The sequence below is a fragment of the Varroa jacobsoni genome, unplaced genomic scaffold, assembly GCF_002532875.2.
Source record: "Varroa jacobsoni isolate VJ856 unplaced genomic scaffold, vjacob_1.0 scaffold_284, whole genome shotgun sequence".
In the NCBI taxonomy this organism is placed as follows: domain Eukaryota; kingdom Metazoa; phylum Arthropoda; class Arachnida; order Mesostigmata; family Varroidae; genus Varroa; species Varroa jacobsoni.
The window spans coordinates 190,014-217,982 of record NW_019213186.1 but is presented as its reverse complement, the minus strand read 5'-3'; the positions used below and the strand labels follow the sequence as shown (position 1 = coordinate 217,982).

Below are 27,969 nucleotides of genomic sequence, written 5' to 3'. Positions count from 1 at the left end.
TATCGTTGCCAATTGCGCAGTATTACTTGCTTACCACTCGAATGCATCTCTTGTAACTCCCTGGTTCGCTCGTGGTTTGCCGGTTGTCGCTACTGACGGTGCTCTTAGAGCCAATGAATAAACGCGGCCGTTCGCACTCATTGATCGCTACGGTAATCGTTTCGCTATTATTTGACTCTCCTTAACTATCCGCAATAGCAGGTCCGATCCAACATGTAGTTTGATGTTGCAAATCTTAACTGTGTAGACGCCGACTTTCCGTGGTATTCGTTGGTTGGGCTACCAAACCGTGTTGACATCGGAGTTACGTACGCTTCAATTTACCAACGTAGTCAGGTAGGGTAGACCATTTCTAGAAGCTTCTTCGATTTTGTATATGTTCTAATGATACCTATTAAATGAAAAATTGAAGATTAGCATTATTAAAGATAATCGTCGTGTAATAATTAGGGCTAATTAAATCTTAACTTTGAAGACTCCGATCGAAGTGATTTTCAAGAAGTATCAGTCTTTGGTTTCTGGCCAATCAAGGACTCATGCAGGAGCCAGAACAAAAAAAAAATTGCTTACACAGCTATCGAAAAAATAGAGAATTGAGGACGTTTTTGACATTGAGGGTCACCTCTTCCACTGAGCGCTGCTTTTTTCTACAGCAAATGTGATTCTGTGTTTCGTTTATCTACGTTTACCCATTCCTATGGATTATAATTAAAATTAAACGCGGTCCATTATTAATGTGAAACATAATAGTTCGTTAAATAGGAGTAGCTGGCTGTAAGGGAACCGCAAAAGTAGCGTATTTTCTTGTTGTCGTGAATATTGGAAATTGCAGGTCATAATTAATGAAAAAAAAAAGTCTCTGCAGCTCCCTCTATGTTTGTTGTGAATGTCAGTTTGCGTATAGTAGATATCAGCAAGGTTACATAATCGTTCGGCACACAGAAAGCGAATACTCAACGTTTATTTTGTTCTAGTAAATTCTTCACGATTAACAGTAATACTTCTTCAAATCGAAAAACACACAAGAGTTTATAAACGTTTTCGCTCGATGGGCACTTCGTCTCGAACGGCTTTCCCGTACCTCGGAATATCAACGACTGTCTAACTTACGATGGCTGGAAGCCAGAGCACCTAGCGAAGCGATGTTTCTCGTTGAAAAATGGGCATCGTCTTCCTTACATTAGCTTTGGCGATGCTCTTAGGTTACTCCAACATGCAAGCAGACCGCTGGATTTCATCGAAACGGCAATCCCAAACAAGTGTCGACGATCCCACGAGAGCAACTCGGCTCCAAACTTAAAGGTAAAGTGAAGAATAGGAAATGGAAAAGCTTGTGGCAGAAGGAAACGCGAGAGTGCAATTGGAAATGTGGGTTCGATTACACATTGACATACGCTACTGGACAGTGGCGAAGTCCGGCCCAACAAGCGTCAAAGCTTAGGAAACGATTTACCATAGGGTACAATATATGCTATGTAGCTCTAATGATTAAATCAATTAGCAGCCTGTTACAAGCGGTGATAAGGTCTGTCATTTGTATTTTTCATCACACCGACTTCCCAGACAACCCGACCGCCCGCCCGCCCGCCCACCCTTCCCCTAATGATTCTTCTTAGGCTTACGTACTGGAAAAGCTGTTTGTGAAACGCCGTTTAAAGAAAACGTTGGCGTAAGCTTTTGTTACGCTACGCGGGCCTGCTGACGAAAACGAAAGAACGAAAAAATCTCAAGACAATTCACAACCTGCTGCGACTTTATTCAGCACTTGGTTCACTGCCTCGTTGATGGATAGCGGGACCGGGATGGGCATCAATACACAGCACACACAAGACGATATTTGGTGCATACATATACTCATATAGGATGAGCTTTCGAACGAATATAATGAAATGGGGAGACAACAGAATGTCATCGAGGCAGTAAAATGGAGGCAAAGACTTACGCGGTGAAAGTTCTTTAACAAACCAACAATAGCAATTGCGACGGACAGCGATATGACGGTGATGTGTTGAACTAGTTCTCGACCAAAGCTTGAAACCATCGACGTAAGCTGAAAGCGTGGGTCGTACTATGCCTACTTAGCACGGTCACTGACCGAGAGGGTTTTACGTATATTATACTGCACACTGTTAAGCGTTTCACTGGGATCGACAAACTTAACTGATCGAATTATACAGCAACGTTGTGGGAATAAAAAAGGTTTTATCTTACGCGGGCGCACTAAAGACGTACGCAGACATGCCGAGTAATTGATCATGAATCCAGCATCTAACGGCGACACAAATGGAACAATAGAAACTTTAGGATATTCAAGGGTGCGTTCTATGAAATGATCGTTAAGGGGAGTACTTAAATACGATTGAACAATAATTTATAGGCCAGATTTTAATATAATTTTGCTGATTTTTTAATGTTTAGATTTAGGGGACGACAACACAGCCACTCAATAGGGATCGGATCTAGCTCAATTCTTGGCGTTTCAATAGCAGCAGTTCGGCCAGCGCATGATCACTGTCGAAAAAAAAAGGTAAATTTGAAACAGCCGCTAAGATTACAGCGTCAGCTGTAATTTACAATGACTGGTTTGTACGGCAGCAATAGTTAAGCCGATCTCAAAGGCAACTGAGACATCTACTTATAATGAGAAAAACTGATGTAGCTTTAGAACACTGAGGTATACATTGCAACCTTCAATACAAAGGATAGATGTAACAATGCGCATAATAGAGCTAATATTGAATAAGATATCCTACAAAAAGGACCCATCACAGCACAAATGCTAAGTGAAATGGACGCAACGGAGCGGCAACTACCTTCTAAGTTTCGTGAGTATCATCAAAAAAAAAAAAAAGGGTCAAATCAAGGAATTGAAGCTAGGATCCAAAAGCAAGCTAAAGTCGGTATTCTAATACTTGCCAGACTTTCAACCGAGAATGCTAATAAAGGTAACAACAAACGGGCTGTCACTACGTAGACTGGAACGCAGATCTGAGTCCGCAGGTCTGGGAACCGGACACGCATTGAAGAACCAATTGTATCCGAGAAACTGCTCAAGACATTCATTACCACATAATGCGGAGGAGAGAGTGGAGAATGGATCTACTCGAAGACAATGGAAATGCCCTTCTGGTAGATTTTTATCGAACGACGACGGTCACAGGGAGTTGCCCTCGGAGTCATTCACGCTCAAAGCGAAGATACCTACAACAAACGGCACAAAATGTACATGATTAAATGAACTACGAGACGGAATTGTACCTTAGACTACATTATATGTCGTAGCGAGTGTTTTGACATGGGAGAGGTTCCCGAAAATTTAGAGACAGCTGCGCTACTCTGCAACTCAACCCAGTTGTATCCGGAGACAAATAACAAAAGAATGGAAAATAAACAACAGGCGGCACTACGTCACGCCTTTAGGCAGGAAGGGATTTTTTTTCTGGATCTGTGCGCACAAATTTAGATCCTACTAAACCGGTCTGCGTAAGAGGCCTCCTGGAGAAAAAGGGCTCGTGTTATTAATCTCGGAACATATGGATTTAGTCGAATACATCTATCAGGGCGTCGAAACGTTACGGATTTTTATCCATACAAAAATATAACGGTTATCTTTCTGAGGCAAGATTTCGGCTAACAAGATCCTAAACACCCAAATCAGCATAAAAAAGCTTCTACAGATCATAACCAAGGTTCTTAAGCTGGACAAAAACCCTTACTATTTATGAAAGGTTTTGGGTCGAAAGGCCGGTCATGACAATCAGGCAATTGCACCTTTAGACATTGTGAATGTGTACCAAGTTTTAGAAATTTAGAATCTACTAGAAAGCCATCGCAGTAGTTGGCCTAGCGTATGAAACTGCAATAACAATAGCCAGTAGACGTTGTGGAAATAGAGGAAGAAGACACGGCAATGTCGTGAGCCGAATATTAACTCGGATTTCGAAATAACGACCGCGGTTAAACATTTTCGAAAAAAAAAAAAAAAAAAAAATGCGTATTCTCTAAATAGGCATACTGCCATATCAACAATGATCCAGAGCCATGTTAACTATCCAATGGAAGCCCTTAATGAAAATCGACATTTTACAAAATAGCCTTATAACTGAAGTGGCCGTATAAATATGAACCGATGCGGATTCAGTTTTTGGTGGACGAATGTCGATGTAACTAATATCATCATGCGTAGCCATCAAATAGCGAGTGTCAACAACAACAACAACAAGCAGATTTTGACAGTGGCACCGTTATAAGAAGTTCGATGCTGTGAAAAGTGGACGCGGAGACAAGTTAATCTTTCAGAGATTTGGACCGACTGGCCAAGATTGTGCTTAAATCTGCGTCGGGTCTTCTTTCTCGTCTCGTATGGACTGATTCTGAATCTAGAATGTCTGAGTGCCGTTAACTGAGGGCCAAACGCGTGCAGTAGCTCAGGCCACGGCGGGGTAACAGCAACTGCTTTAGCCGTAGAAATCACATGGGTAGTAACGCTAAGGGAAACGCTTTTATGCGTTTTATTTTACCGGTATCTGCATCGATGCTTCCAAAGCTTGATACGCTTACCAGTAATGGGCATGTCCGCGGTACGCCGATGCAGTCGGCCAGACGTCCCCGGCATGAAGCTTGCGGCCGGTCCTTCGACCCATTGTCTCACGCTTGTCCGTCCCAGACACTGTTATTCTGACTAGCAGCTCGTCCGTATTTACTGTTGTTGTTGATGGCTAGTCGGCATAGCGGCAATGTTGTTTTTTGCGGCTGTGTGGCACCCGTCACCATTGCGAGCAGCGGTAGTGCACTGTCATGTGAGAGTTTTCAACCACAACGAGCGTTTTTTTACTATTTTCAGGGCAAATCTCCTCTCTTCAACGACCGCTACTGATAATACTGTTGCCTCTATTAGAATAGTTGTAAGTTATTGCAGTTCTATCCAACATTTCGCCCTCTGCCGTGGCCATTGTTAGCCTCGCGATCAGAACTAAAACAAGCGCGTCTTGTTCCAGTAGTCTTCTTCCTGTCTCGTTCAGTCTTGCTTCCTGTTGTTCGTAAGGGAATGCTTCTGACGCGTTGAGTGTTGCTGTGAACGGTAACAATGTGTTTATTTTTCTCGCATCCTATGTCTCGTTGAATTTATGTCTCTAATCCCACACGAATAGCGGCTACTTCAGCGGATACCGACGGCGACTACACGCAGAGTACCCATTACATTATGTATAACATTAATTGTATCATATAGTACGTCATAATATTATATATAACATTAATTTCGTCTAGCCGAGCGACGTCTGACTGTACCGTGTGGGTGCTAATCACGCTGTTTGGGTCTCAGGCCGCGTAGAAGTTTGCCATAGTGCAATGTCTAAAAATATGTGTGTGTGTGTGTGTTTTAGTTTGGCGTCAATGTGTGTATGTGTGTGTGCGTGTACCGTCAATACGTCTGCATGCGCGTCTCCTCATGTACGTGTGCATCGCATATTTTAAATTTATATATATATACGAGCGTGTCTGTTTGTCTATTAGTAGGGAACAAAAAGTGTAAATCAAATAACTCCATCTCCAGATATTTTTCTTGCTTTGATAGGCAAGAGATCAAGAGTCAAGCGGGCAACTTCCCAGTTTTCGCCGTACCGGAGTTGCATTGTCAGAAAAGTACTTTAGCAGCTCAGCTCAGCCACTACAAGCGGTAGTTATAGCAGCAGCGAAGGAGAACAAGCCGGCGCTTCCATACCGGCATCAACAACAACAACAACAACAATATTGCTGAAATAATGGCACGGGTCTGGGTGTTACGGGAGTTAGAACGTTCCTCTGCTGGGCAGAAATGGTTCGGCCGCATGAACAACGTGGTACGGCAGCGACAGCGGTGGCTGCAGACCTCGAAGCCGTTAGACGCTAAACATTAGGCAGCACGGCGCTAGAGGCTGCTGTGTCTAGAGGCCGGTCGATGGACGGGTAATGTTATTCTATTCTAACTGGCAAAAGCCACTACCACTACAGGCACCAGCGCTGCTGCATGCATTGCCGCGTCTTTTCTTGTAGTGATACAGTTACCTAACGTGTCCTGCTATTGCTGCTTCTGACCCGCCTGCCAGGGACGAAGGTTGTTGGCTGCCACCGGCGGCGGCCGCTGATGGCTCATGCCGCTCGTTCGTCTAATTCCCTGTCTCAGGCCTTTTGCCTTCCCTGCCACCTGCGAATCGTTTGCTGCTGCTGCTTCTGCCTTACAGACTTTGGCTGGTCGGCTCAGATGTGAGATAGGCAAGAAGTCAAAGCAAGAGCTGGTTGCTCTACCTCTGTTTGCTATTCTACAGTTTCCCCATCCGGCCCGTCGAAATATGTTGGGACTCGGTCGTAGGGTCCGACCACGTGCGCCAAAAAGGGTCACTCACCTTTGCTGCGACACACCACGCCGGCATTGACTTGGAGGGTCCTCTCAGAGACCCACACATACGCAAAAACACACATCTACAGCAGCAGGGGCACTCATGGTCAACATTGCGAGGAAAGCAACGGCAGTTCGAACGGACTTACAAACAGATGGATTACTGACTCGGGCAAGTCTATGTAGATGCAACTACACATATATACGCACATTTATGGACACAAATATATATATATATACGCAAAGCAGGCAGATAGATAGGCACTCAAGGGCATGGCGGCACACATACACGTAAAAAGTCACGACAACAACTGTTGCTGCCGTCGCTCCGGCCAGTGAGCGAGCAGCAGACCCAAGCCACCTTAACGCCAAGCTGAAGCTGACCGAATCTAATGATGATGATATTACCGTCTGCTTGTTAGAACTGGGATAGTTGAGGAGCGGGATGCGCTGACGTATGGGGATGTGTGCGCACGTGGGACTCGAGACCCGTGGTTCGGTAACTATTGTGAACGTTATGGCAGCAACGCTGACTAGTCGGAAAAACAACGACAGCGATGACGGTAGTAACTTGTCAAAAGAAAAGGATAAACGGTTCGTTGTTTTCCATCGCAGTCGGCGTTGTTGTTGTCGTCGTTACTGGCGTTGTTGTTGACGGCTTTGACGTCGCCGCTGAAGCTATTTTCCGTTTCGCCGACGACACGGACGAAACGCAAGCGAGGATTGCGGGAATTTCACAGTAGGTTTTGCGGCCTTTGCAATAACATTGATAGTAGCAACAATTCTAGTAATACCACCTTTTACCAACGACAGCTCCGGCATATTCCAGCTCTGCCGTTGCCACTGCTATTGATACTAGATAGACGGCGGCGGCCGTAGTGGTAACGGGCCTGCATAAACAGCATTTAGCACTGGCGATACCTGTGACGATGCCTGAAATGGCTGGGCCAGCAGTAACAGTCGTAGGAACCGATGGCTAGAAGAGACTTTATCGCACCATCTACTTGTCGTTGTCCATTATCGTGGAGGAAGCAAGCAAAAGACGACTGCATTGGCGAAGCGGCAAGTAACGTGAGGGCAGACAGAGGGAAATGCGGACGGACGGACGGACGGACGCGCAGACAGACAGAAAAGCAAAAAAAAAATGCAAGCAAAAAAACAAGTGAAGTGGCGAAGCTAAGCTAGGTACACAATTACATACATAAATACGAGCGTCCACGCTCTCTGTTCAATTCTATGCCAGCAGCAGCAGCAGGATTGCCGATTTTATACAGGCATTCGATATTTGGTACCAATGCAGGATGTCGAGTTGGTTGCTATTACTGTCTGGTTATTGACTATTCATTCCTGTTCCGGTCGGGAGCTTAGCTCAGGCATGGCTCGAAATATAGTAAGCTATTCCACGGTATCTGACAGCGGCAGCAGCAGCAGAAGAAGAACATGTGCTGGCTCTACATTACACTGCTTACCCATTTGAGGGGCATCTAAAATTACCATAAGCGGCAATAGAGCAAACAGGTAACGCATAGGTGGCATTTCAAATATGGCACTTACAACCGTATCGATATAACACACACACATGCATCGATTAGAACATCGTGACAGACAAGCAGCCACCTTAAACTAAGCGTTGCACATTTGCAGCACAGCTTTCGCAAGGCCGAGTCCTACCTTTCAATCGCAGGAATCTCATAAATGGATGACGCCAAACGAACATACAATACCCGACACTGGCTACAAACTGGTTGCATGCTTTTCGTATACGTGCAGCAAACGTGAACACGTTTTAGAAACTCTGATTGCGTACTATAGGAACACACGAAATCACAGATAGATGTCCACGTTTGGAGAATGAGCTGGTGTCGGCCAGATAGGTTACCTGGAAGCATCGAATGGAATTTACTAAACATGCACTGACGGATTTTACCGCTCTTTGTCGATGAGCTTTTCGCTTGTATAGAGATGCACGTTAGGGCAAGATGAGTGTCCTTGCGGCCGTGCACTGGTATTAAATTTGCCTACTGAATATGAGAACACGTGAAATGTATAAGACTGAAAACCTGGTTTTGTCAGAGGGGGGGGGGGTAGGGGTTTGGCAGCAACAGGAACAAACTATCGTGCTGAGGGGATACATGCCAAATGCATTTCCTATCTTTACCACAAACAGCAAGATTCAAAGTCGAGAGCTCGAACAATTTATTTGGTTGATTTCTCTGTTGTAAACGGCTTTGGGCACAGGATTACAGGTGAGGAATATTTTACCGCTAATAACTCAAAAGTATATACCCATTGTGCAATCAACGAACTAAAGTTTCATTCAGGTTCAAGCAGGTCTGTAGCAGACGCGCCTTTTCCTATGCTAATCTACGCTTGGGAATTATCTATCTGCTGAAACAGCCCGCATTACGCCTATTCAGATGGTAATCAAAAGAAGAAAGAAGGTGCAAACGCACTGGCCTTCTCAATACCTCCCAATGTATTAACTTGATTAAAATGTTTGCTCTACAAGCAAGTAACTGGTGCAAACTAAGTACTAGTTAATTAAATAGGCGGAAAATGCCGGGTTATCATTATTTTGGAGCCGATTGAACTCAACAAGCGTTTCGCAGAATCGAGTTGTACGATGGACCCTGTGGCTGTTCTTTTGCGCCTTAGACACTCGCGAAGACTCCGAACTAAGAAAATCGTTAATGCAGTTACTGAGGGTAGCCTTAAGCAATCCGGATGTCTTCGATCTAAGCGTCTGAATCTATATTAACAGTAGTCTACTGGATGCGTGTCTGGAGAAACAGCATCTATACAAGCATGCCTTCTAAACGCGAGCTAGAACGCATAAATCGAGCAAGTGAATTGGTGATTACGCCTTATAAATCCGAAAAAGTTCTAACCTAAGATTGTTTACTTACTTGTGAACTTATCAAGGAATTTTAAGGTTTGAACTTGAGCTTATTTACTTGATGCCTAAATCAGAATGCATTGCCGTTTCAATTATGGTCTTGATCTTTTGCGTAGTCGATAAACATGGCTTCGCATCTCAGCCGGTGGTAGTACTGCTACTCTCTGGAGGTTAGCCTAGGAGACAACCAACGCTGCGTATCCAACACGACATCGCATTCATATGCTTTGACTACGTTCAATAACCCGTTTTTACACCGCACTTTTCGGTATCAGTATAAACGAGTAGTATATGCGATAAGGCATATTTACTACCAACAAAATATTACTTTAGAAAACGTCTGTTCATTGTCCATCAAATTTGCTAAGTGTTTGGCATATTAGAAAAGCTGTTTTTCTACTGAATGTTTTCTTTCCGTGGTGTTCGGCAGGCCACAATGACCTATCTAACAATTTATGCTGTTAACAAAATTTACTTTAAGAATTTCTAGAATTTTACCTTGCCACATGATTATATGGGTATTAATTTTGCACGCTGCAAATACGAGCGAGAAAAAACACAGCTTAGTAAAGAATATTCGCTTTTAATAATGGCAATTTTGGCAAAAAAATGTGTTTATATGGGTGAAAAAGTACACTTTTTATAAGGGAGTTAAGTCTCTGTGCTCAAACTTACGCCTAGTCTATATTATCCATATACAAATACATTCTCTGTTCTATTTTTAGGGCTTGAACCGCTCAGCAGCCTTATACGCGTGATAGGTTCTTCTGTGTTTGGATGAGATGGGTATTTATTGCAGCAACACATCGGAATGAATTTATAGTTGTGTTACTACATTGTGTTACGAGGAATTTTTCAGGGGAATTTCTTTTCTGTAGGGAACCCTACAAAAATGAGCAAAATACTGCCAGTGATAGAATATAACTCGCTTCTATATCTAAAATATAGGCAAAAAAAAATAGTTCATAATAAAGCAAAGCCGTATTCCTTTTTGTCTAAACCGACGATATCGAAGCACAAACAGTAAAATCATTAATTTTTACCATCTCCTTAATTATTTCCATATTTCTTTTTAAAAAATTCACACGATCAGATTAATTCAGAATGGAAAAGGTAAAAAAGCTCATGTATATGATTAGGAATCGCTTGTTCGGAAAGGCTCCATTTCGTCAGGCAGGTTCCTCGCGCTGTATGTTCCTTACACTCAAATAAATAGATATCCATACATATTTACTTCATGAATTTATAACCTTATCGTGATGTCGACCGTGGTAAAAATTTTCTTGGTAGATTATTCAGTTTAGTCGCAGATCCGAAATGGTAGTGGCTAGCCCACCAGTTTCACGTGCCCCCCACCATGTAAATAGCACAGGTATGTATTAAAGAGTTTTATTTCATCATCGTTATTACCTCGTGTTATTCTTAAGCTACATACTCTTTAGTTGTTTTCGCATTCCAAGAACCCAGCTCATCCACTTCCGATGCGATGAAGTCCAATGTGCCGATGACCCAATGCATTTAATGTTCCCTCGTCCCTGCTGCCGTAACCGCTCTATTGCTGATGAACCAGAAAAATCTCGAACTATGCCTCGTATCTACGCGCTGCACACACACACACACAGACGCACATATACACATGTATATATATATTCCTGTTAATCGTACCCAGTAGTTGATCCAAAATTATCGACGCCGGAGACAGTACCAGCTAAATGTACGTGGGCTGCCGCTGCTCGCTCTGGAAATAAATCCATAGCCGCGCAACATTGGCCTGGTTCCCAGAACCACTTGATGACGCTGCGGCTTTTTCTGCTGTCCGCCGAAGACGTTCCGGCGTCACTGAGTCTCCTAGTGCTAGAACGCGTGTCGCCAGAGATAGCACAGGTGAACTGAAGCCAAGGACACTGTTGGCTACCGGCTATTGACTATATGCGGGCGTGTGTGTGTGTATGTATAAGCATATATTGGTTGCGTTCTTGCCGTATCATACGCATGCGCTTGTGCAGCTGTGCGTTCGGCGTGTCCACGTCGGCATGTGCCTACGAAGCGGTTCCGGGTAGGTTCGTATACAATGTGGCCTACTATCCAATAACATGGTGGCATTCGATTTGCGAGCCCAGATTTTCGAATGCGACTGATCCCGATGAACATGGTCGGACACGAAGCGGTGCATTTACAGCCACTCCATCCAATTCATCGTGCATGCACGCGTACGTTTATCTGTTTATCTAGGAGTCGGTGCTTTTGTGTGTATCTGCGAGTGTATTGGAGATCACGGTTTCAGTGGCCTCGTGCAGCAACGTCATCGTCAGTTTCACACTCGCGGCCTTTAGTCCGCAGCGTATCACAGTAAAAACTCGCATGAGATCGTAAAGATATTAAACACTAGAATTTGTATGAATCCTATTGTGCGGTTGTGCCTAAGACCGAAGATCCGGAACCTTTTCGATTGGAAGTCTTATTCAGTGATCATTTCGATATCATGGTGGCTCGCAACGGCACAACTACCCAGCACTACATAGTGGAAAGAGATGACGGGAGAAGCCTTCAGCAATGGGCATTGTTTCAAATGGAGCAGTGGCGGCACAGTGAATAAATAGCGGCCAGGTATCGAAATGGATTGTGATTTTGTTTGTCGAACGATTGGGGCTGAGGGCATAACATGGCGCTTTTTAAAGACCCATGCACCTTAGAATAGATAAAGTAATAACACATACGCGAAACTAAAAAGATGATGGTTAACGTATAGATGAACGGTTAATGGTTTATAGACATAATGAAATCTTTTCTCGCATGTACGTCTGGCTACTTCACAGTTTATTGCATAGGTAAACAATCCGTAAAAATGCTCAAGAATTCCGTTATCGTGTCCGAGTGCGCATGGCACAATTGCTAGACAACTGAATGAGGGATTTCAGTACACTGATAGCCTCAAATAGCCTGAAATATCGGCTAGCCTGAATCACGATCTCAATATTTGCTCTTGTCACAGTTTCCTTAACTGTCACAAAAACGACAACGACACACTCTGCCTGACGACGTGAAACCGTTAGCCAATTCTTTTAAATTTTCAAAACTCTTCTGTGTTATTTCTCTTTTTTGGCATTCGTGTGAAATCAAATATGTAGCATAAAACAACCTGCCGAGCAATCTTTGCTTTCTCGCTTCTGGGTTGCGTGTCACAAGGCCATAGACGTACGGCGATGATACACTATTGCTGTATCTAGTTCGCTTCATACTCTGCTATATAGTAGTTAAATGTCTCTATCTGCTTATTTCAAATGAAGATCAATCTATCTGCTTGCTAACTCCTAGCCACTTCAGTTCTGAACCTGTATTAATCATGCAGAGACACGCACTCACACCTATCCGGCGCCGATGAGTAGACGACAACGTGTCAATTCCATTACACGGTTCTGGCTTCGTTTTTCTGTTCTTTTTCTATTCAGGCGGAGAGTAAATAGCGTTGCTTTTCGATATTTTAAACTCGCTATGCATCTGGTTGATTATGTACTTACTTACACAGACGCGTGTTAGTTCAAAGGTACGCCGCGCTGCACCGCGCCTTGAGCGACCATATTCGCATGTCGAATAACATTGTTGTTACAGAAAGCGGCCGCTGACGCTCTGTCTTCCGTCGTTTTCTGTCTAGCGTTTTTTCGCTGGTTGTTTGCGATCAGCTCGACGTTGGGTCGGAGCATTTTTGTCTAGGTGTTATTGCCCTCCTGTGGACGTATGTACATCTGGCTTTGCTACCACACCGCGCAAGTTACGGAGCAGTCAGCCGATGCGTCGCCGGTGTAGCCCCTCTTCAGCGACTGCCTAGCTACAAGCAAAATGTGACAGAGATAGGATCCCACCCGTTGTGCCATTACGTTTGCTATACGCATAAGTATTGGAGTAATAGCATTATGGTCCGAGAACAGGCGAGCCATTTCAATCAAAGGCGAATTGCCGTTAACGTGGCCTCTCGTAGCTTAATCTGTACTTGTCGCTTTGACAGCTTTTTGGTCCTGCAGTTGTTTTCATTATTACGATGTTATATACCGCTGGTGGAGGTATCACTTCCTGTGAAATGTTAAAGCTACTTTCGCTACTCCGTCAAAAGTTTTCGGGATTCAGAAATGTATCAACACGGCACTGATGCGCGCCAGAGTAGCTTTTTCATATTGGGGGGTGCCATTTTCCCCTTAAGTGCTACTATTGTTTTCCTGTCGCTGACGTTGTCGCTACCCCCCTTCTTGCAGTCAATAGAGGGAACAGGCAAAACTATCGTGACATCGTTTTATTTGGCACAAAGATACGGGTACTTATCACAGTTTTGATATCAAGGAGTATGTTGTTGTAGTGCTGGGGTCGATATCCACATAAACGTAAAGGTAACGGCGACTCGAGTGTCGGCCGCATTCCCGCCAAACGTCTTACTGAGCGGCGCGATTGTTTCCGTTGTCGCAGTGCTCCCTCTAGCGGTTAAGAACGAATAGTGGTTAGGGCGTTCGGTACAACATGCGACAGGTATTGCACTAACGATGGCAGAAATGGTCTTATTGGTACACGCGTAGTCTGTAATGAGTCCACAAGTGTTTTTGTAGGCTCGCATGTAGTTATATAGCCAATGCGAGCTAAGCTGGGAGAGCTGGTACTGGCAGACCATTGCGGCTGCCGACCGTTGCAGTTGACTGTATCAAAGGAACTGTTATGAATAGTGATCTCTATGAATTAGCGTAGACGAACTCGGTTGGAGTGGGATTGGTCGCGAGTCTATGGTCAACGCACACGCTAATTCATTGTTATACTGGACAAACAAGTTTATCGTAATGTAGCCATCTTGATTATCCACAGAGCATCTGCACCTCCTGAGGCAACACCTGAACTGAGGTTAACGTCTCTTCGATCAACTCAAACGTTGCTGTTATAACTAAAAAGCTGCTAACAAAGATGTCTAAGGAGAGAGAGGAATAGTTTAGATCGACGTTCGGAGTTGTTCTTTCTTTTTTTTTGCTAGCCTGGTGCTGTTTTTAATGCCGGTTCTAATCTGCTATCGGCGCGTAAGAATCTCATGAAAATAAAGGCTCAAAGACTCTTCATAGACAATTACATATTGCTACCGTACATATGATGGAATGGAAATTTTTGTCATCTACAAGCAATACCTCCTGTTTCGAATACGTTATAATATGAAAATAAATAGGTTAACAGAAATAGGTTAGTTTTGATTTTATTTGTTCTTTGGCTGGGGGGTATACTGATCCGATTTTTCCCCATGCCTTCAATTTCTGAAGCTATCATTTCTGTAGGTTGTGGGTGCCGAACGCCCTTTTATTGGCATTTTGGCTCGATTTCCAGTCGTTTTTTTGTGATGTTCGCGAAAATCTCCGAACTCCTTTTAAGGCGCTGTACGGTGCATAGAAGTTTGCCAGGGGCAAGTTTGATTCGTTAGCAGACTTACTGGGGAGGAACTTCTATTTCTCGCTGTACGGATCGCTTGGGCAAATATAAGGAAGTTAATCAAACGTCTAAGTGGCCTGTCTAAGCGCTTGAAGTGCTCCGAGAGAGCATAATTTAGATCTAGATGGACTACGTGCTTACAGCAAAAAAGACACAGTTTTTTATAGCCTTATGAGTACTTACTAAAAATATGCAAACTCATAGATGAATATATACAATTAAAGTCGAAAGCGTTGAGTTGTTCGCAGGCGGGTTCCTTGGTCGACAACGACATTATATAGAATGATCTGGCTTCTTTGCGGTCCAGACGTATTCAGGCAGGTAAATTTCGCCTGAGAATCTAACAGATCGGTTGAATAACTTCCTGCGATTCCCTGATGCAAGCCAATGGCTCTATTACTTAGTAACTCGTATTTCTTTACTTCGCAGAGCACGTTAGTAGTTAATGTTTGGGCGGCAGCAAAACAAAAACGTATTAAGCCATGCGTGAAGTTAACTATGTGTACTCTATGACAATTTATATAACGTGTAATTTCATTTGGCGTAGTATAAGTAAACGTTTATATTTTAGCACAGGCCAAGCGGGTCACGGCTTCTGCGAATCGGAGTCATATATCGGTATAAGGGTGACATCTTGACGGTCATCGCTAGAAATGATCCAGCTGATATCATTGTGTACAATCGCTAAAATCAATTAGAATTCGATTAACACTAACCTATTGTGTAAGTTCTGGCTGAGAACGCATTTAGTATGGAAAGTTAGTCGCTCAGAAATGGCCAGATTTAACATATAGTAAACCAGAAATTGTAACCGTATCATCTGCCGTCCATGCACTATTCTCAGCTGGCTCCGCTTTCGATCAATACTAGTCATGCATATACATACATATATGCACGACCGCACGTGTCTATACTGTTTACGCCATTGCTTGTTCAATGAATTTATAAAGCTAACCTTTTAGATGATACGTTTAGTTTAAACAAGAGCTCTCTAGACTTTTGTTTTCACTCGGTGCAATGTGTTGATTTCGAAACGATGTAAGCCAATTCGATAGTTATCATGTCCAAAAGGGCGTTGATTAAATTAAGTCTCTACCGCGTTGTGGACTATACAAACATGTATGTTAAACGCCGTTCTACAAGCAGTTCAGGTCCGCGTAAAATGCTACACGGGTAACAAATTCTGATGCCCCAGCTGGGAATGACACTGGCATACTTTAGCTTCTGAAGTACTGAATAAACTTTCGAAAGCTCCCTTGATAGCGCCATGGATAATGTATTTGGCGGACAGTCGATCGTACATGTTCGAATCATGGCGCAGACAAGCCTTGCGCCGTATTAGCGGGCACTAGCTGTCTGAAGTAATACCTAACGACCCAAATAGCAGACGTACAACGCCAAAAAGTATATATGCTAAACTCTTCAAAAATCCCCGGTGTCTCTTGCAAAATAAAAGCCGAACGAAGACTCCTAGCGTATTTTCCGGTAGAAATTTCGGTTAAAGTTCACACGTTTTCATCACTTAGGACAAAAGTTCACCCGATATATTGGCCTTGAAGCCAGCAATTCGATTAGATCCAATTCTCAATTATCCGTTCCTCCGGTCTGTTGACACATACCTGTTTCACTACAAAGAAGAACGTAAAATTATTCTAGTTTCATGCGTTCTATGACACGACTAATCTATTTTTACGTTTCTTTTCCGACCTGACCTTTCTACCAACATTGACATTGGATCTCCTAAAAAAAATCCATGTTTATCTACGCAATAAAATAGGTCTTGCGACAAGAAGCCAGATCGCGGCCGTTCTGGTCAGTATGACCCTTTTCTACTATGATACGCTTTTATTTACTGTTCTCTACGAATGGCTTCTCTTGCTGTGTGGCTTTGAAATTTAAAAATCGCTATGACATGGAGGGCGAGATAGGTCTACCGCAACGTCAACCGGGGCAACGAATGCAATTACGGTATTTTGATTTGTCCTCTCCTTGATATAACTTTTATCAAGAAACTTGTACTTCTGATCGTCCAGAAAGCGGTATATCAATTGCTACCGCACAAGTCATCCCTCATTAATTAAGCATAGCCCGTATACACGCACAAACTGTCGCGAAAGATGTTCGAACTAGTTCTCTATACATCTTACATGCCCCATTTCTACTTCTCTATTTCTATTTCTCTGCTTTTTTCAAAACTAAGAACATAAAGACATCGTGCTAATGATACTATGCAGTCGTATATATAATAATAATAATAATAACTATATGTTACATTATCCAATGTAACGTTTTAGTTATTTTTACTTGAAAGCTGAACATTCCCTACGTAAAGATCATAAGTAGTTTTTGTGCAATGTTCTAGACCAGTCTCGAAACAGCACGTTTCGGAAAACGAAGAAATGCCGTAAGGAAAAGCCCTACCCAATTTTTGGTAAGTTGTTCAGGATGACAGAAAAACCAATAATATGTTTTTTTTTTTACATATACCCTTAAAAAGATGAAAATGTTTGATTGTTTGTATTATCTTATTTACTTATAATAAATGATACACGACTATTGTTATCATGCAAGACACGTACCTTTCGTTTCTAGCACGTTATTGTCCGTTGCTTAGGATTTTTAACCTGGGCCAGTTAATGAGATGCTTGTCTATACGACGCAATGCTCTATAGCACTTTTCCGAACTCAAATTTTTCTGCTGGCATTGATTTCTGTCTTTTATTTATCTTACGTGCGTACGTATTTTCCTGTCAGAGTCTATTGAACATACAGGGCTAAAAAGAAACATAACTCTCTAAGCATCAGCTTGTACTGGTTGTGCAGAAAGCCATGAAACAGAATAGTAATATCTTACTAGGCATGTTTACGATAGTGCCGGTATATCTCTTTTAAGCAGGTAAAGTTGATCCACTTTCAATGTCAACAAAATATCTGAGCTTCAAATAGTGCCAGAAGAATACACTTATCTTTACTAAGCTTTTTTATTGTTCGTTCGTATTTATTTACTGCCATTGCCGATGAAGAATTCCCTTGTATAATTAAAGTTTACGAGCTAGAGCCAATCCATCTCCAACTGGCAACAGAGAGAAGTCGATTCGAGGATCGTCCCGCAACTTCATTGTGAGCTCTCGAATATAATTTGCTTGGGAGTCCTTGACCGTAGGTTTGACCACGCGGCCGCCTTGCAACATCTGTATAGTAGGAGAAGGCAAAAAGGGTACCGTTAGCGAAGGACGACTATGATCAAAATCTTTAGACTTCCATACGGGTCGTCACATGTGCAGCGAAGGTTTGATAATTGATAATGTGTGAATATTTGCTATTTCTTTCTTTTTAAATTATCTAGCATCGATGTTTCTTCTAAACCTACGTAGCAAGCTTTCTTACATATAAATGACATACGATAACATCGGAACTTATACATATAAACTACATACATTTCAGTGTGGTCATATATATATAACATATATAAGAAAGTAACAAATAGAAATTGTCTCATTCAATTGTGTGCATTCATTTATTAGCTTTTCAGGTTACCAATATTGTCACTTACGTTATCAAAAGCGATAACACCTCCAGGTCGAACAAGCTTGAGTGCTCTTTCGTAGTATTCACGATACTCCATCTTAACCGCATCAAGGAATACGAAGTCAATAGAGTCCCCACCAAGCTCTGCCAGAAGATCCTCCAAGCTCTGAATAGCCGGGGCAATGCGCACCTCAATCTTGTAATCAACGCCAGCCTATTTTAGAAGAATAAACTATATAAGCTCTGGTGCGCTCTGTAACTCATCTCGGCCATAGAATCTCCCGAAATCAAGAGAGATTTAAATGGTGCCTTTACGTGGCGTCAGAAGGACTTATTTGCAATGAACTTGGCATAATCTCAACGAACTTTTAGGCATAATTCAAATAGGTACTTGTCTGAAGAAGGGTTTTCCTATGTTGACAAAGTCTTCGCAGACGTCGAGGGCGTACACCTTGCCGTTCGGCGGAATTGTAAGTGCGGCTGCGAGAGCGCTGCAGCCCGTGAAAACCCCAACATCAACAACTTTCCTCGCGTTCATTAGACGAAGTAGCCACTTGAACCAGGCCAGCTGCGTTATGTCGCCCATCATTTCACCTTGCGGATGTGTGGCTGTAGTCTAAAACGAACATCTAAATCTTTTTTTACCATCTAAAATTCGCCCAGTTCTCTTGCTGACTTAGCTAAATCTTTTGGCATTTGCTAGCTCTGCTCAGTGACACCATTTCTTATCTATTAGCGCGGTGTCAACTGGATCCTGAATTACTTCAGGACTGCAGTTAGATCTCTAGGTTCTATTACACGTAGGGCCGAGACGCCATATTTCCTAAGACTGGCCCGTGCTTGCGCACAATACCTAACGTCACTTTTCAGTTGAACGCCCTATCAAATAGTCATAGGTTACGCTTAGTCTATCGTTGATTGGATAGCCATCCTGCAGCTGACCCACCTCAATGAGCTGCTTCTGAGAAGGGTGCAAGATCACAGCTGTTTCCACAATGTAGCAGGCGATTTCGCGAGGCGTAATTGCGCCAGACGCTTTGTTACCGTTGACAGCGGTCGCGGGAACTCGATAGTGGTCGGCCTATAATATTCGGCATATCAAAGCATTATCATGTACGAAAACGCTGTTTTCGGTAAGTTGATATTTTCTCTTCAATTACACTATCCCGCTACCGTATTCGAACCTATTCGTTGCACTGTTTTTTTTCGGACGTTGCTCTATGTCGGGACTGTAGTATATGTTGCAGACTACGGGAATCTATTTTACGTAAGCCTTTATCGCTACATTTTGGCCTTTAAACGAAGCCTGCATAGTGTCAAATAATGGGTCCAAATGTAAAGTGTGAAGGGAAATCATACAGTTCCATGTAGGGCTATATTCCTGAACTAATCAAATTCTCAGGTTTAGCCAGTCCTCAAATGTTCACGTCACAAAATTTCAAACCACACAATGTTATATTATAGGTACTCAAAAGGATTAAATCAGCTCTACCAACCATTTTTAATGAAGAATATAGTCGATTGTATAGCAAGCAGAGAATTGTAGTTCCAGGGCGGAAGCTGGGTGATTTTTCCTTGGTATTGTCGAAATAATACTCAGTGTAAGGCGCTAATGCGTCGAGAAACACTCTTCCATACCCGAACGACCATCAAATTGTCCAAAGGCAGATCTACGTATACTCAACGCATCTGTCACCAGCCGCTTGTGCCAGGTGAAACGAACGAATGTACCTATTTAACGGAATAAGTTCAGCGAAGGTCGCCACGGCTTCGATGCTTTTGAATTCCACGAGCCAGTATCCTCTCCTGCCTCATGACTGATAGCAGGTAAAAGATCAATGCCTATTCGTATACCTATGGTGCTATTACGTCTCGTCTGGCGGCTGCCAAATGAGACGTTACGCCACTGCAGGAAAAAAGTGACTGCTCTGCTTACGCATGCAAAAATTGAACTTGAGTTGTTTTTTTGTTCCAGTTGTAACGCTACAGCGTTTAAGTTTACATACGCAATACGTGCAACAGTGAACACTACGTGATATTATAGCTCAGGCGATCGTGACAAAAAATGCCGATAGTTCTTCTGCCAGTTACACGATTAGTTAGCCGAGAACGCCTAAAATCCCACTGCGTTTTTACAAAAATTAAATATCAGATATCTCAAAAAAAATTTTAATAACCTATACAATCGGACATATCTCTTCGGAAGAAAGGCGAACTCGCTCGCTCGCTTCTATTGTCAAAAACACCCTCTTGTTTTGTGTTGTCCTCAGCGGTCTCGCTATACAGCTGTCACTTTATGAACGCCAGGTAAATTGCATTGCCATGGTAAATCGATATTTTCTAGCGTGTTCTCTTCTCTAGTGGCTTGATAACTAGCAAACACAAGTAAATCTAAATAAGCCACGTTTTCATTTGTTATTACTTCACCTATAATGGGAACAATGAGCTTAAATATAACAAATAATATAATGTAATAAATAAAATGAAAAATAATACGATAACCTGGTTCCGCGAGTTTGAACCCTGAGACCGTCTTCGACGTCGACAATTAGGGTGGCTCCATTGGGGCATCACATAGGGCAACTGACAAAGTCTCAACATTGTAGGACGTTTTAACGCAATGATAATATCTTCTGCGGATTTTTTGCTGTAAACAGTCTAAATTGTAATAGGTTGTTGATGAAGGGAACTGCTGTCGACGGTGTAAAGGCGTTGCTGCGTTTCGGGCGATCGTGTTTTTGGCTGGGAGGTCATAAGTTATTGGTCCGAATCCCGTCACACAGTGCCCACCCATCTATCTCTTTCAGGCAACGAAGACTACCTCTACTTCATTAAAAAGCTACCGTTCAAACGAAGCGTCTGTAAATTATCCAACAACAGTTCACTATATTTTTTAAGCATTTTTATTTTTTGTTTTTATGGACAACTAAAGTAACTTTCCAAAGCAAAGGTGAGCAAAAGGCCTTGTAACCCTTTTATATCATCTAGCAGGCATGATAATAATTTCATTGACTCTATTTGAGATAACAGTATCCGGATATCGTATAAATAATGCTGGCTAGACAACGGTAAAAAAACACTTTTTTGTTATTTCCAATTGAAAATTGAGCGTTGTTGCAATGAGAAGCCTCGACAGTACAAAAAAAGTCACAGAGCTTCCAGTAGTTGCACCTAAACAAGAGTCCTCTACGCGAATATCGGAGGGCTCCTTAGTGCGACGGCACACCCGATTATACCTGTTAAGTTTTTATTTTTAATGAATTTGTTTGCCTGATGTATTTCTCATGAATTTATTCACTAACTTTATAGCGAATGTTATCCATGACACAAGCTGGTTGTGCTTCGAATTGTCGCTTTTAGAAATCTAACTTCAAGATTTCTTCTTGCAGCGGAAGGCCATAGTCTCGCAGAAAGAAAAATAAGGTGTTTAGCTAAACTGGCTTATATAACTGCATCTATTTTCTCTTAGACGATACGTCAAACAGTAGGTTCAGTACATCTATACTTTTACTCCGTCGATAGCATATATTTGTTTTATTGACTGTCATAAACGCGTCTGTAAATGTCAACAAAAATTGTTTAAGCTTTTATACCACATACGTAGTTTATCTTTGTTGTTCGTTCACAGGATGTAAATACTTATTTATCACCCCACGTATTCGGAGCTTAGACCGATGCAACCGAAATGGTTGATTCAAGCGCTCTCGGAGGTGTTCCGACTGATAATCTTCGAACCACATTAAGTAATGAATGTGCTCATCTACAACTTAAACCTAACAGTATAACTTAGCAATGGCAACTTTAACATCCGAGTTAAATACTCTTCTACTGTAATTCTTCTATTGTAATTCTAGCATATTCGGTACACGCTACTGATATACTAAAAGAACACGACCTGCTGCGCGCGACGCACAGATTAATCTATGATTATTTTTTTAGTACAATAAAGTGACGCTAGTGGGGTCCGAGGTCTGGCAGAAGTCGATACGATACCGACAAGCTGGAACTTCCAAAAAGCCAAAACTCTCTCCTGCCAGATTGCGTCATAACTTAAAGCCAATTCAAGATCCACCTTTTGATTGTTATTAATCGGCCGCTTAAATCATGCATGCAACGTAGATTGCTTCTCCAGAGCCCAAAAATGGGGCTTGAAACGTGTGGATTGTAACAGATATTTTCGTTGAGCGTGTTTCGTAGTTCCGGTTTAGCGCTGATGGCCGTATTTCATGTTCGATTTGTTCACGAACATTACGTTGCAAGTTAGATATTACTAATATAATTAGCGATTGGATAAGTTCCTGTATTTGCCCAGTAAGATCCTACGCCCTTTACATAGTGGATCAAAAAGGGTCATAGCTCTGTATCAACTTAAGAAGTCTGATCCATTTATTAGCTATACCAATAAAAAGCAAAGCATTCTGTGTTAGTCTGTTACATTTGCTAAAGGTAACGTATTGGGAACTCGATCTGAAGCAATGTCTAATATGCGGGCATAGCTTCAATAAATGGTTGACTTATGCGATTCGTATCTATAATCGACAATGCCTCAAAAAGCAGGACAAAACAGTAAAATAACAATGCTATAAACTATCATTCTCTATGTGAATTATTTTCATAGTGAAAATAGCAGCATACGGAACAATGTGCCACTACAATGCGCGAAAGTCAGTCAGATATTCGCTTCATAAGGAAAACATTTAAATGTTAAGCTTCAGACGATTCAGGCCAATTGTTATTGATGAGTCAGGCTGTACCTGATATCACAGCAGACAGAGAGAAGTTTAGAGACACCTTGAAAAGCTCGAATCGTATACCATCATATGAAAAATGAGACCTAGGCATTTACCGATCTCGGACAGTGGTTATTGTAATTACAAGCATGAAAAATATTTCGAGCTAAGCCGTTTGCACTACCTATAAAAATTAACTGGGGCTGAGGCATTGGGCGGAACCGTAAAAAATTTAATCAAAATCCGTCCATGTCCTCCACTACCTCCCTGACAGCCGATCAGTGTCTCTATTTTGAGGCTGATAAGATGCCTACAATGTTCAGGTTTCAAATACAGATCGTGCCAACTTCCTGCATCACGTGACGTCGTCGTGTCCTCCTATAGAAGCGCACTGTCAATATACGTTAGATTAAAAAAAACAGGCAACGTTTCACAAAAAAAAAAGATCCCTTTTTTACTACCTTTACACTTACGTTATGGTGTATATAATAATTTGCTTTTTTCACAAGGGTTGTGTTGTTGGCAGACCTTGAACAGCGACGCCTGTCTCTTTCAGTTAGACGCTTGGATCTCCAAGTTCACGCAATATTAATCCACTTATCTGTGATATACACTGTTTTTAACCGAGTTTTCAAAAGCCTTACACAATCAACGGTACAATGGTACCTGAGTATAAACGTACGCGTAAACCATCGGCACCTAACGAGAAGATCTCATTTAGGGAAACGTATATGTCATTGCGTCGATCTTAGTATGGCTACTCATTAATTAACTGTGTTATCTCGTGTCCCAAAACAGTCTATTTATTAACCCGTTCATAGACTCCCGTTATGCAGTAATATAACTACTAGAGATTTTGTACTCTTTGGGATTATACGTGCGGTCTATCAGGTTTTATAGTTTTTGGGAAGTCTAATTAATGCGATATGCACGATCGTATGAAAACATAAAAGTAGATAAATATTTTTAGGTCACTTATTGTTTTAGATATCTTAAAAAAATGTTTCGAGTATTTGCATCTGGAATCGCGTTGGCAGCGCGTAAGGCAGCTGACCTTTAACACGAGCCAAACGGCTTCAATCAAAGCTACCAAGCAAAAATAGGCGTATAGTACGATTACCCATTCACTTTCTCTATAGTGACGGTGAGCCTTAAGAAAACAACTGAAACAATAGATTGCTTGATTTTAAGAAAATAATATTTATATTTGTTAATTTTTTAGAGGTTTTCTGTAAGTTTTGACCAGCGTTTGGTTAGAATGGTACCTTTGTGTGTCTGGCGCAGAACTTTCATTCTGGCTGTATTTTATGGTTTGCAATAATTGGAGCACAGCATAGTAAGAACTACCATTTTTAGGACCAGGTTTTAGGCTGAAACGGGCTCATCGGATGTCCAGAGATTAATCCATTGTTTCGCTGTAACAGGTTTAGTTATCACTGGCAGAATAGGTTGGTGTTCTCGTGTAGAGTCTAAAAGACGGTGGCAGGTGTTATGAGGAATTACATAGAAAGAAAATGACTGCGCCGTATGAGCTATATACGTCAGCGGTTCGGCAACAAGCAGAGAGAGCAATTTGGCTATTCTGTAGATTGAATGATTTAATTTCAGGACATTGTTTCACCGAGATCAAGCCTAAATGCTACCCCCTAAACACTGCTCCCTCACACAGGAAACAGCGTTGATGTGATTGTTACTAATAGTTTATACTTAATTAACAGTCAAAATTATCATGTTAGATTATTATCCATTATAACCGAATATATATATGAACCAGCAAGAAATATTCCTCATTGATATAAAAGCGACGCAATCCATTGAAGTCATTGCACCGTAAGCCCTGAGTGGAACTTCACCGATCTAACGCTTCGCATATTAGAATCACCATTTGTTAGCGTCTTAACTTACATATAGCGGCAACAAGAAGCAACTATTAAAAAAGTTTCAATTTGTGCGCTCAACCCATGGATCAGATTTGTGTCCCGTATAGCTCAAAAGCCCCATAATGTTACTCTTGCGGAGATTCAAAGAATTGACAAAAATAAAAACCTACAACCGAGCACGAGATATATCATCAATCAAATTATCACTAATTTATTATTGTTATTTCCAATGTTCGAATGGTGGCGGGCCGAAACCTATGAACACTGCTGCCTCCTTCGAAAAATGCATGCTTTTTACGTACTAGTAACGCGCCAGTCGTATCCACAGCTGGCAACACGACGAGCATCAGCTACCAATTGCAGCGATTGAAAATGACAGGAAACGTAACTGTTCATGAGGAAGCTGGCTTGGTGCCCACATCTCAGCAGCTGCTCGCTGGATTCGCAGAGGAACCGAACGACTCCTTGTACGGGTACGATTAGACAATATATCACTATTTAAAATAGCATGAGCATAATAGCTTTGGATTCAGAATTCGATTTCAAGCTTCAAATTTAAGGATAGTACGAGCCAGTGCAGCTGGTACACGGCGCAAGTATTTTTTTTCTAATCGGACATAACCTAACTATGATTTTATATGGATTATTTAAGGTAAGTATTGTTAGTACTACTATGTCAAGGCCTTATAGCGACAAAGATAAGGTGCTCGTGGTAATGTTTCGTTTGACTATCATAGCCTTGACGCTAGAAGACTGAAGTACAAATTTAAGTGCGTTTTTTGCGTTGAGTCGTGCATCAGATAGTTAGTTAGGTTCTGTATGTGACCCCTTTTAGCGAGTCACAGATAACGACCTATCTCGATAGTTTTGAGAAAGCGGTGGAGTACCTAGAAGCAAGCGAGACCGAATTTCGTGCAGAGGTTGATGCACTTGACCAGCAGATCCGTAACTACAATGCAGAACTCGATCGACGGGCGGAAGCCCTTTCTTTAGTCCAAGAAAAACTTGCAAAACGGTAAGCAGATGTTTTGCAATAGTTCCGTGCCTAACAAGCGAACATGCCTTCTAATATTTTCATTCTAGAGATGAAGTATCTTATTTAGACTAGCGCGTAAGAAGCTTCATGACAGACATTGACCTGGCTATTATTATATATATACATATTATCTCCGTATAATCCAAGACCAGGGAAGATACGTGCTATCGGTAATATGAGTTGATCGCATCGACTTACAGCCAGCTATAGTCGATGTAATCTACAAATGAGAATGTGAATCTTGCTTAGCTAGACCCGCTTCGAGCTGACTGCAAAAATTCTATAGTGAAGTTCAAGGGCAAAATGTACAGGAAAGCATTTCTGGTGTGCACTGAACAGCAAACAAATAGGTCTACACTTCGGAGTGTAATTATGGCCAGTATGTACCTAGGCCAAATGGAAACAATCTCGTTCAAAGTTTGATCGTAGATAGTGCTCGGTAGAATAGTATTGTCAATCCTTGTTTGTTTTAGAGCTGAGGAATTGGGCAAGTTCGCAAAGAAGCTCTCCAATGAACTTCACACCTATAACGAGATGATATACAGTGGCGAAAGTAAATTGTCAAGGCTTCTTAAGGATCTGGAGAGCGTCAAGCAGCAACAGCCGGATTAAATTGAACGGCCAAAAAGGAATCATCGAGCCGACGCACAGGAACTGTGTCCTCTAAATCCTTTGACAGTCAAAAATTGACATTGCTCTTAAAGCGCCAGTTAAATGTCTAACGATGATGCAACAGCAAAGCTGAATGGACCGTTAATATAGCGCCACTTCGGGTTGTCTCTAAATATGCAGCTATAATAATAATAAATAAATAAATAAAGTACGGTGGTCGTTGTTTTTGACGCAATAGAAATGGCGCGTTCGAGTGCAAGCATTCGTTCACTTATCACCGGTTCAGGTAGAAAAGCTGGACATATATAAATTTTTCGGAAACAAATGTGACATGGAAGTCATTAGCATGTTGAGAATCGAAATGTTCTTAGCTGAAGTAAACATAAATTTATGTGAAAAACACGCTATATTTGCATTTCAAGCGTTGTAGTAATACATTGGAGCTTGACGGAATCATAGGGTTCGGGTGCGTTTGCTAAATGTCTATCGTATACTAGCGCTATGTTCTATGTCAAAATCGTCATCCATCTCAAAAAAAAAAATAGGTGACACGATCGCAAGGTAAATCGATCCGTTCCAATCGGGTACATGATAGGGAGCTTACAAGCGTCTGTTTTTCTCTATAGATGTTTCGTTCAGAAGCAGGAGTATCGTCTTTCTTCTACGTGATACGCAATTAAACGTGTCGTTCGCTCATTATAACGTATAGATTCATTCAACACTATTTATATATTGTGTTACATTATCACACCATTCTAAGCTACACATAGTATTGTGCATCTTTGACCGATGTTGTTGACGCATGATCTAAAGAGATACACATTCGTGTACACATTTACTATTGTGACTGCTATAGCTCCCGAAAAAATGCCAACAAAAAAGAACACGTTATATTTCTAGCTCAGTATTTCAATTACTCTCGCAGAGTCAATTGACGAACCCTCAATAAGCTACTCGAAGCGTCCTGTCGACGAGAGAATCTGACTGAAGAATGATGACAGAGCAAGAACGGCTTAAGGCCAAATGTCCTTCTACAAAAATTGCGATGTTCACACATTTTCGTTTCCCAACAAAAACTTGGCTGAAACGTTATTCAGCGATCATCAGAATTAGCTTATTTTATCCAACGACAACGGAAATAACGAATCCTAATTAATTCTGTAAACCATTTGTTGCCGGTATCAGGCTACAATTGCTGGTTTGACAATGGCACGCTACGATGCACGGATCAGATAAATCGTACTTCTTTAGGTCATGACTCATCACCGACCTTTGCCATAAACAGGTCATTCTCTTCTGGTAACAGCTGATTGCATTGGTGCTTGAAACAATATATATATATATAAACGCTGACTTTCTAAACTAGCCTTGCCCTGAAAACCGTCTCAAAATAGTTGGCCTATCGAACTATTGCGCACGGATTGTGTCACGCTAAACTATTCTATCGTCCGAATAATTATCAA

General features: G+C 41.9%; 2 protein-coding genes across 15 annotated transcripts; one reads left to right on the top strand and one right to left on the bottom strand.

Moving 5' to 3' along the window:
• Window positions 1-26,717, top strand: LOC111258996 (uncharacterized). Of its 14 annotated transcripts, none has more exons than XM_086967681.1 (5): window positions 1-336; window positions 2,419-2,527; window positions 25,187-25,331; window positions 25,694-25,873; window positions 26,368-26,717. In XM_086967681.1, the coding sequence occupies exons 3-5, from the start codon at window positions 25,231-25,233 to the stop codon at window positions 26,504-26,506; spliced, it is 420 nt and encodes a 139-aa protein (XP_086823807.1). In that variant the 5' UTR covers window positions 1-336; window positions 2,419-2,527; window positions 25,187-25,230; the 3' UTR covers window positions 26,507-26,717. The 14 variants fall into 14 exon arrangements, with proteins under 14 accessions (XP_086823807.1, XP_022686390.1, XP_086823808.1 ...); XM_022830647.2 differs by lacking the exons at window positions 1-336; window positions 2,419-2,527 and adding exons at window positions 20,030-20,075; window positions 21,877-21,991; XM_022830645.2 differs by lacking the exons at window positions 1-336; window positions 2,419-2,527 and adding exons at window positions 20,106-20,555; window positions 21,877-21,991.
• Window positions 17,678-19,950, bottom strand: LOC111258995 (uncharacterized). Its single transcript, XM_022830642.2, has 5 exons — window positions 19,745-19,950; window positions 19,195-19,329; window positions 18,640-18,864; window positions 18,274-18,462; window positions 17,678-17,911 (listed from the first exon to the last, which is right to left on the bottom strand). Exons 1-5 carry the CDS (start codon window positions 19,745-19,747, stop codon window positions 17,759-17,761), a joined length of 705 nt encoding a protein of 234 aa, XP_022686377.1. The 5' UTR covers window positions 19,748-19,950; the 3' UTR covers window positions 17,678-17,758.
• Window positions 26,718-27,969: the final 1,252 nt, after the last annotated feature.